This window comes from Gossypium arboreum, chromosome 12 (assembly GCF_025698485.1).
Source record: "Gossypium arboreum isolate Shixiya-1 chromosome 12, ASM2569848v2, whole genome shotgun sequence".
Taxonomy (NCBI): domain Eukaryota; kingdom Viridiplantae; phylum Streptophyta; class Magnoliopsida; order Malvales; family Malvaceae; genus Gossypium; species Gossypium arboreum.
Genome location: NC_069081.1, coordinates 2611606 through 2622887, shown reverse-complemented (window position 1 = coordinate 2622887; position 11282 = coordinate 2611606). Strand labels below are relative to the sequence as shown.

At 31.3% G+C, this 11282-nt stretch overlaps 1 protein-coding gene across 1 annotated transcript; it reads left to right on the top strand.

The window, feature by feature from the left end:
• The first annotated feature begins 3689 nt into the window (after positions 1–3689).
• Positions 3690–8385, top strand: LOC108477185 (nucleobase-ascorbate transporter 4-like). The gene is made up of 14 exons (XM_017779654.2): positions 3690–4005; positions 4362–4459; positions 4540–4716; positions 4813–4913; positions 4996–5071; positions 5418–5477; positions 5793–5977; positions 6373–6469; positions 6723–6809; positions 6913–6971; positions 7131–7222; positions 7420–7497; positions 7689–7849; positions 7950–8385. Exons 1-14 carry the CDS (start codon positions 3906–3908, stop codon positions 8166–8168), a joined length of 1590 nt encoding a protein of 529 aa, XP_017635143.1. The 5' UTR covers positions 3690–3905; the 3' UTR covers positions 8169–8385.
• Positions 8386–11282: the final 2897 nt, after the last annotated feature.

The following is an 11282-nucleotide window of genomic DNA, read 5'->3' as shown; positions in this document are numbered from 1 at the left end:
TAACACGTGGCATATCAACAATTTTTTCCTTCTTTTTGCATTTTACGAAAATGGTTAAATATCGTTTTGGTCCTTTAATATTTTAAATTTGATATTTAATCTATATACTTTAATTTCTAACATAATTTAACCCTATATTTTTATAATTTTATTAATCAGCCCAAATAATTAATAATGTTATCTTTTCGATTAAAACATTATATAATTATATATAATTTGAATACCTCAGGAGTCTTGGAGACTAGCAAGTAACTTCAAATTTCTTTTAGGTTAGCATTGATTTTCTTTGTCATTATAAGACAATGGTGAAAATTTAATTTTGGCCCCAAAAATGTTCAAGCTTGAGATTTAGTTTATATACTTTAATTTTCAACATAATTTGGTCCCTTTACTTTTATAGTGTGATTAATTAGTCTAAATAATTAATATTGTTAACTGTTTCAATCAAAATGATAATGTCAATTTTTCACAAGAAAACTATTCCAACAAAAAAAAATTATTTTATTATGACGGCTTTGAATGAGAGTTTTAGGAAAATTCCTAACCATTATTTTTAACCTTATTTTTATTATTATATGACTATCAAATAATTTTTAAATTTCAAAATGTCACACCGTAAAATTTAATAAAAGAAATTTAACGGTGGTAACAACTGGACCTGAATTTTTAAATCTCAAAGGTAGATGACTATATTCCTAAAAAATAAAAGTAAATTAAATTTTAAATGTACAAAGTGTATAGGGACTTAGAGTATAATTTAACATTCAAATTTTTTAATCAACCCAACTTAAAGGGTGGACCGGTAATCTTACTAATTTTATATAAAAAGTCAATTTCATAAGTTTGGTGGCGGAAGAAAAGGTTGCTTACGCTCATTTGGGCCTCAGAAAAGAGAATAGCAGAATCCTAGAGTTAGGAGTAGTCTTTACAGCCCGCCCATACATTACCAAACATGTTTTAGTTAAGTCTTTAACAGGGTTTAAGAGTCGGCAAACGGAGATAAGAAAAGATTTTGGTTAAAATATACTCTAAGCCCTTGTATTCTACTTACAATTGAAAATTAATCCCTTAACTTTTTATATTTCAAAATTCAAATCCGATTGTTAATACTATTAAAATTTTTATGTTAAATTCGCTGGTGTAACACTTTGAAATAAAAAAAAAAAGTCATTTAGTTGTCATGTAACAAAAGATTAACATTGTAATGAACTTCAATTTAACAAAAGAATTTTAACGATGCAAACAATTACACTTGCATTTTTTAAATGGGAAAAACTTTGATTTTGTACTCATTTGAATCGCAAATAAAATTTCATGTACATAATTGCACCAAATCAAAATTCATGTATGGAATTGTATATTGAAACAAAGTTCATATGCAATTATTATATTTATCCATTTTAAATCCTAAAATAAAAAGACTAAAGTTTTTGAAATAAAAATAAAATGACTTAATTTTAAATATATAAAAAGTATAGAGACTCAAAGCATATTTTAACCAAAACTTTTAATTCACATATAAATATGACAACTTAATTGACATTTTATTAATACTTAATAATCTTATTTTATGTTTTGATCATATTTGTTTAGAAGAGATAAATCTTAAAATTATACATGAACTTTGATGTAATGTGCAACTGTATACATGAACTTTAATTTAGTGTAATTATACACGTGAAACTCTAATTGCGGTTCAAATATATACTTGAAACTTTAATTTTGATTTAATCATACACATTTAAAGAAATAAATAAATAAATTTATTTTTATATTAAATAAATATAATTATTTATGTATGCAATATATAAACATAAAATGATCTTATATCAATAATTGTGTTAATAATTTACAAGAATTTCATGTATAGTTTTGAGATTTATGCCTGTTTAAAATTACCCATAGGCTCGCTATTTCTTCAACCCATAAATAGGAGGATAATGTATTTCAACGCAATTGAATCTATAACCTTCTATATTGACAATAAATCGAGCTAACACTCAATCGTATTACTCACAGATTTGTTAATTTGAAGGGAAAAGTAAAATGGGTTTAGTCAAGGGTAATACATTTGTTACAACAAACTAAAATTGGATGGATTAATCTCTTAATAAAATCACCCTTATGAAGATTGTCGTTTACCAATTACATTGTACAAAGCCAACCCAAGACAAGGTTGGGTCACCTTCCATAGACTACCTTTACCTAATAATGCAAATTTATATATTATTTATTATTATTTTTTGAATTTGGGTCAATGGGGCAAACGAAAAAAGTGGCATTAATTTTCCAATGTACTTTGATTTCACGACCAGGATTTATCCAATTTTTCCTTTTAATTGTTTCAATAGGTTAGTTTGTTTTGGTAAACCTAACCAATAAAAACAAAATAATAATATGTATTTTTAATATTATATGGGTTTATTCCAAAATTTGAAATAATTTTTACATTTTTTTTGGTTAAATTATACAATTGGTCCCTATATTTCTTTTCGTTTACGAGGAATTTTAAATTTTTTTATGTTCTTTTTAACTTTTGTTTTCATTTCCTTTATTTCCTATTCTCTTTGTTTTACTCCCTTCTTCATCTCTTCTAAGGTAATTTTTTTTTTTATGTTTTCTATTTGTTAAAACTAGTCCCTATACTTTAATTTTTTTGAACAATTTAATTTTTTTTCTTTTCTTCTTTCCATTTAGTTTTAACAAATAGAAAACATAGAAAAACTACATTAAAAGAGATAGAGAAAGGAGGAAAACAGAGGAAGAAATAGAAGAGAATGAAAAAAAAAAGTTAAAAGAACATAAAAGAAAAAAAAATTAAATTGCTCAAAACGAAAAAATATGGGGACCAATTGTATAACTTAACTTAATTTTTTTATTCGAAATAATGACTTAATGTACCACGTCAATTTACCATTACATTGTTAACAACAATTAACGGCTCAGTGACTAAAATGTTACAACATATTAATGTAAGTGACTAAAACGTAACCTAAAATAAATAAAATTGACTATTTTAATAGTTTTTCCAAATAATTAAACACATTTTAATAATTTTATTTAGTTTAATATTAAAAATTTGGCTTGAGGTTAATTGGCGAACAAAATTGGGTAGGAAGTCCTTACGAATAAACTATAAATTGGTGGATAGATTTGCTTAATGCTTACTCCTTTGCAATACAAAGAAACAGTCTTATTATTAGTAATAATTTCAGTTAATATTATACAATCAAATGGAAACTTCCTACTTCTTTTGTTGTAAGTTTTGCTGTATTATTGCTTTTAATTTTAATTAATATAATAACATGAATAAAAATATATAATTTAAAATAATTAGATACAAAATAAAAATTAAAAATATTTAATTAGAAACACGAGTAAAATTTCTTGTAAAAATCTTGAAAAAAAACTGAAATGCTTTCATTCTCTTCGTTATAAATAAGTCAGGTAAAATTTAAAATTATTATTTGGGATTAATTTATAACTAATTAATAATTAAAATACGTGAAAAAATATATATTTTTTAGTTGATTAAGATTTATTTATGTAATCCATGAAAGGATTTGGGTCATTGAAATATAAAATAATAAAATAAAAACAAAAGTCTATTCTGTTTTTTTTTAATTTAAAAATTATATTTAATTAGTTGAATATATATCAGTAAAGGAAAAATGGGAATAAATGAAATGAAGACGAAAAAAAGGAAAAAAAGAAAAGCAAATAGAGAAAGAAATGAGAAATAACAACTATTTACAGTCAAAACGTGGCCGCCTAACGTCTTCCTAGTACCACATCACATGCATTGATTTGATGCTCCTCCTCTTCCTTCCCATCATTTCCCTCCCCTCCCCTGCTTCTCCTACGATATATATTCAGAATCAAACTTCTCTTCCGACAATAACACAATGGCTGCCGGTGGAGGAAAATCCGATGACTTTCAGCCTTTCCCTGTTAAAGACCAGCTCCCCGGTGTTGATTTCTGCCTCTCCAGTACTCCTTCTTGGCGTACGCCCATCTTTACCTTCCTCTCCTTGTCTTTTTCTTTTCTTTTTCACTTTCATTCGGTTTTCTATGTGGAAAAGAAAACCCATGCTGGACGAAACCCGCAAAAAGAAATACACGAAGAGAACTTTTTCTAAAAACAAGATGGAATGATAATGCTTCATCTTTATCTTTTCCTTGTGAGGTTCTGGTTTTCTTGGGTTTCAAGTAACGACAAAACTCTCTCAAGACGCTTGATCACTCTTTCACAAACTCTGTTTTTTGAACCTAAAAGAGTGATAGCCTCATAGGGAATTTCTTATTTATGTTGTGACACATTTTATTCTAAAGTGGCTTAGAGTTTCTGGTTTAAAGTGCAGCTGAAGCAGTACTTCTGGGATTTCAGCATTATTTGGTGATGCTTGGGACCACTGTTATCATATCTTCTATCATTGTCCCTTTAATGGGGGGTGGAAATGTAAGAAAGCAATTCATTTTTTGGGGGTATTTAGCCTATGTTTTTTAGCTAAGCGATTTGTTTGTTTTGATGAGAAACAGGTGGAGAAAGCTGATGTTATAAATACTGTTCTCTTCGTTGCGGGTATTAACACGCTATTGCAAACATTGTTTGGAAGCCGACTGCCAGTGGTGATTGGAGGTTCTTATGCTTTCATCATCCCCACCATTTCCATTGCTTTATCCAGGAGATATAGCACCTTCGTTGATCCCCACCGGGTTAATTTCTTTCTACTTTCTTTCCTTCTAAATACAGTTAATAATTACTAATGCCTCTCTAGTATGCATGCTTATGGAAGTGTTTGATCTTTTCAGAGGTTTAAAGCATCCATGAGAGATGTACAAGGATCTCTTATTGTTGCATCATTCTTCACTATGGTTATTGGGTTCTTTGGTTTCTGGAGAATTGTTTCGAGGTAGGATGCTGCAGCATGCATAATTGAATTTTGGGATTTGTTTTTGCAGTTCCATTGACTTTTTTGATATGTTGTGATTTAGGTTTTTCAGCCCTCTTGCAGCTATTCCTTTGGTGATTCTCACCGGACTCGGGCTCTATGCACAAGGTTTTCCACAAGTAAGAGCACCATACTCTTCATTTTATCATTGCTCTCAAGAGATAGCTGTGTCCAAGCAGATACTAGGACATGTTTTCAGCCTCGTTACTGATTGAGAAACATCAGAGTTTCTTTGTGGGAGTTTGCTTTTGTTCAGAAGTAAAACAACCATGTTTATTTAAGTTCTTTCTTTTTCAAGTATTATTTTTCATAAGTGGTAATCCGAACTAACTACTAAAATTTTGAAGACATTATCAGTTTTAGTCTATTTGGTGATTCCATCAGTTTAAGTTACATTAGTGTCTGTAAATTGTTTTCCTTCTTTTGTCAGAGTGACCCTTTTGTTTTCTCTCCTGTTGCATATAGTTGGCCAGATGCATCGAAATCGGACTCCCGGCACTGGTAGCAGTTGTTTTCTTATCTCAGGTGATCTGCATTCTTAACCCTTTGGTTGCAAAGAACATTCTTTAATTTGCCTTTACCGTGGGCATGTAAAATGGAACTGCAATGTTATTTATTTGTATCATTGACATTCCTTTGTGAAAATAGTAGACGTACAAGATGTGTATTTCTCTTGCTTGCTAATATCTGTGCGGTATTATGTGATGGGATAGATTTCACCTTTGCTTGTGCCATGATCATTACCATAATCTTTGTTTCTCTTCTCACTAATTTGCAACTAGTGATGACTTAATTTTTTGAGTTTCCAATTGATGTGGTTTATGACTAATGACTTTGCAGTATGTTCCACATTTCCTGAAATCCAGGAAAGGAATATTTGAACGTTTTGCAATCCTTTTCTCCGTTGCGATTGTATGGGCTTTTGCAGAAATTTTGACAGCAGCTGGTGCTTATGATAACAGAGCTCCTCAAACTCAGTTCAGCTGCCGTACTGATCGTTCTGGGCTCATCAGTGCTGCTCCTTGGTAAGGTCATATGTATAGGTTGAGTTGTGACATATTGGTTGCACAAACTTTCCATACCCTTCTCTCAGTTGTATGATCATGTTAAAATACTGTAATTTACAAATTTGTATTCTCCAATTTCCTGTCATGTACACCGGCTTATTATAGTATTTAGAGATCAAAAGTACCACACACTCACAGATTGAATCTTAATAGTGGCAATCTTATATGCAGGGCAGATATATATATATTTATGTATATCCAATTAGCATGTATAATATATGACAGTAGTAGGCTTTTTCTATCGTTTACCCTCAATTACTAATATATGAAACTTGCGATTTTGCCTCCATGCCTCAGGGTACTGTTGAGTCCGATTAGAGGTTAGCTAAATCTTTGGTTTGCTGCACATACAGGATAAGGTTTCCGTATCCATTTCAATGGGGAAGACCACGTTTTAACGCTGGAGATGCTGTTGCAGTCATAGCTGCGTCCTTTGTTGCCATCATTGAGGTGTGTTGTGGGACGTTAGTACTGATATATACCCCGAATTTTGAAAATATATAAATAAATCAGCTAGACCATAAGTGTTCCAATTATAACTAATTTCAAAATTTCCTTTATGGATATTCTTGAGACATATCTTCTTCCTTCAAGACCTATACTATCATTCTAAATTTTGTCAACTTTGCTCCAGAACGCATGAAAATTAAACATTGCATAATCTCATGAATCATCTCTGTATATATTTTCTTCTTTTTGGCAGTCTACAGGTACGTTTATTACAGCATCAAGATATGCGAGTGCCACTCCTATGCCACCTTCTGTGCTTAGCCGTGGTGTTGGCTGGCTGGTAAATACAAAAATGAATCTTTATCTCTTGTTCTGCATTTCCTAAGATTGTTTCATTTTACTAGTTCAGATTCTAATCAGTTATTCATTTTTTGTGATCCCAGGGAGTAGGCCTTTTGCTAGATGGTTTATTTGGTACAGGAAGTGGCTCCACTGCTTCAGTGTAATTAACATCAACTTGCCCAAAATTTCTGATATCTATATATATCAATAAATTGACGTTTTCTTAGTTTTAATAATTAATGGTTGATGCAAGCAAGAAAAAGAAAAAAAAAGAAATCAGTAGTCATCTATTATCTAATGCTATTTTGCTGTAATTTAGTGAAAATGCAGGTCTTTTGGGATTAACAAGAGTTGGGAGTCGGACAGTCATTCAAATCTCGGCCGTATTTATGCTTTTCTTTTCTGTATTAGGTAGGGTAATCCATCTTCTATATTCTTCCATCTTGTTGGCACCAAATCTATTGTTGGTTCTGATTCTATTTAAGATAATACTCACAAGAGCTTATGCAAATGCCTAAACAATAGCCGAAACAGGGCTTTATTGGTGTTTTGGGGTTCTTATTTCTGAGAGATTGATCTGATATTTGTCATAATTTGAGTATGGACAGGAAAATTCGGGGCTGTTCTGGCTTCAATACCATTGCCAATTATGGCTGCTCTGTACTGCGTCCTCTTTGCTTATGTTGGTATGTGTATCCCTTTCACATTTCTTGGCAAACACAACTGAGTTTAAGTGCTCATGTCACATTGAGTACTTAAAAATTAATCAGAAAAATAAAATGGAATAAAGGGTCTGTTCAATATGCATCAATTATGTGATATGCCACCAAATCTAATGCAAGTTGGCTTAATTGTTGAAAATACCATGATTGAGCAGCTTCAGCAGGGCTGGGTCTCCTTCAGTTTTGCAACCTGAACAGCTTCAGGACTAAGTTTATAGTTGGATTTTCTGTCTTCATGGGCCTCTCCGTACCTCAATATTTCAACCTGTATCTACTAGTATCCGGTCATGGCCCTGTTCACACTCGTTCTACATGGGTTAGTGTGTTAGATTTGCATGCATGTGCTATCCCAACAACAGATTTATTATTCATTGGTTGTTTTAAACATGCTGATATTCGTTATGGCTTATTTGCAGTTCAACAATGTAATGCAAGTAATATTCTCATCCCCGGCAACAGTGGGATTCATAGTTGCTTTCTTCTTGGATTGCACCCACAGCTACGGGCATAGCTCAGTTCGGAGAGATAGTGGAAGGCATTGGTGGGAAAAGTTCAGGAATTTCAATACGGATACAAGGAGTGAAGAATTCTATTCTTTGCCTGCTAATCTTAATAGGTTCTTCCCTTCATTCTAAGCTCTACCAGTAATAACCATACTCATCAAATACTGAAAATCAGTGACAACAGTGATCATTTAAGGCATTCTGTTTCTGGGGAATCCTGCATTTCAATTTCTCTATTGTTATGAGTCCATACATATAGATGTGGTTTTTCATGCTATTTTCTTTTGTTATTAAAGTTCTATATATTTATAAAATTTGATACATTGTAATTCATTATATATACCCAAAATGTTGACATAATTATATTTTTATATGATCATCTTTTCATTTTGTATTTCGAGTGTAGAGCAGAAAATTTATGGAGAGTGTTAGGGTGGTAGGCAACATGCAGTAATATGTTAAGGGAAAACAATAAATAGGAATACTATTGGGTCTAAACACCTTAATGGTTACATTTAATACCCATTGTGTTTTGTTTTTCTGAAACCAAATTTGACCATCTGGATATAACGTCAACTGTAAATTTAAAATCAGCACATGTATTAGACAATATTGTTAAAATGATTGGTTTGGTCATTGGTGGTTGATTCACTTAAAATCAATTTCTTTTTATAAAGAAAACTCTAGCCTTCCATTTTCAGTCTTTCCCATTGATTTCATACTGCATGCCATTCTTTTGTTTGAGTTCTAAAGATGGAATTTAGTTAAAATGAATAAGATTTCTTTATCAAAATGGAACTCTAATTAAATCTCCTAATCAAATATTCCAATGTTACTGCCGGTGAAATCTAGTTTTGATTTCAACATATTTACAATCATGTACGTGGTTATAATTCACTAAAAACAACATTCATCTACCATATATAAGCCTAATTTACATAGTGTTGTTTCAACTTCATTCCTTATACATGTTACAAAAAAAAAAAACCCAAAACCAATAGAAGAATAACGACAATTGAATAAAATGCACCGTCAATTAGATAACAAAATCTTACGTACATTTCAACTAAATGAATCAAATAAAGAATGTAATATACTCGATAATGTGTTAATATTTGATGACCAAATAAGTAAAATCATGATTACATCAAAATTGATATTGGAACTGCCCTGCTTTGAGCATTCTCAAGCAACACATGTTAAACTAGTAACGAGGGATCGACATTAGCATGGACGCCCAAAGGTAGACCAGTCGCAGAATTGGCCATTGCATCAACTACTCTATTCCTTTCCCGATAGACATGCACCACTTTGACTTTCCATTGTTTCTCCACAAAACTTCTAATAGAATGAACCATCGATCACCCACCACTCTAAGTTTCTTCAAATGTTTTCATATTCCTACTAGCAATTGCAATTTACTTGGATATCAAGCTATCCTAGTTGGATGTAAAAAGTGCATTTTTGAATGACTTTATCAATGAAGAGGTGTATATGGAACAACCCAAAGGACTTGAAGACCCCAAGCATCCAAATCATGTTTATATATTTACTGTAGATACTTAATTTTAACTACTAACATTTTATCTCTTTCTTAGGATAAATAATATTATATTTTAGGAAATTGTGCTACCAAGAGTATCTCTTCTAGAGCAACAACTATTGTTCGAGAATAGTTATGTCCAAAATAGCTATGTTCAAAACATGGCTTAGTTAGGACAACATTCATCTTGTGTTGTTGTTATTTGAGAACAACTCCTATTAAGAACAATTGAAGTTCGAAACAACACTTGTTTAGAATAATGAAGTCTCAGGAATAACTATGTTTAGAGCAACCATTGTTTGGAACAACTTGTATTTAAAAAAATTGTGTTTATTTTTTCAGACGAGCTATAATTCAAAACAAGCTTTACTAAGAAAAACATCACCACAAAACAACTCTTATTCAGTATAACCTCTACATTGAGAACAATTATGTCGAGAATACCTTAGGTTTGGAACAAGTCAAAATAATCATTATACAAGAATAACTCATCCAAGAACAACATCGTCTTGCATTTCAAGAAATGTTTCACGAAAGATGCTTCATGTGGTATCGCTTCACTAAAGTAAAAAAAGTGGAAGTAACCTCGAGATAAGGCAGGGTTCTCGGGTTATCTTCACTTTTGGGATCTTCTGAAGAGCTTGGCTTGGTGGATTAGATATAGAGGTAGTTAAGAGTTCTCCTCTTAACCTTTTCTTGTAACACTGAGTGTTTTTCTCTTATTTTAGAAACATAGTAAATTCTTATTCACTATTTACCATTATCAATAAAACCTTTCACTATCCCTTCCTAATCATTAATGCAATTGTAATTGAAAATTAATTACATTATTCATATTAATTACCAATTTTGCAACTCTTATTCTTGAAACACTATAAATAGGAGCCTTTCACAAAAGGTTAAAGGACTTTTATCACTTTTGGCATTTTCAACATTTTGAACTCTCAAAGGATTTTCTCTAAAATTCTCTCAATTTACTTCTTAATTAAGCTTGATCGTCAATCATACTTCCCTTTCTCTACCTTAACAACCACCACTTGCCGCTATGCTTAGTGTTACTGGATTTGCTCCAGTCTTCCTCTCCACATTATTCTGGTACATCCCAATCACTTGTTTGCAACATTTCTCCTCTCTATTAAACGAACCCTTTACACTTACTAAGGCATTAAATGGATTAAAGAAGGCCCCAAGGGCATGGTATTAGAGACTCTCAAGTTTCTGCTCGAGAAAGTGTGTATGAGAGACAATGTTGACAAAACTTTATTCATAAATTATAAATGTGCTATTATAGTAGCTCAAATTTATGTAGATATTATCTTTGGCTTAATTTCCTAGTATGCCAAAGAAGTTTTTGTAAAGATGATGTAGTTTGAGTTTGAGATTGTTGGAAAAATCTGATTTGAAAATGATTTTCTTACACAGCAAAAAATTAAAAAATTAAAAATCGAGCCAATTTGTGATATTTATAGCAATAAACCCTTTATCGAAATCGCACTTATGTTTTCGGCTAGACAGATCCTTGTCGTTTCGAATTTCAACTGAACTATTTTCTTCACTATTCTCGTATGACGAACTACTTCGAGTATAGACTCCAACGAATTCGAATCAAATCTAGAACAAAAATATTTTCTTTACTTTAAATGGGAAAGCAAAATTCTTTCTTTAATAGAATCTGGTAGAATTATTATTCCGAAAAATAGAAT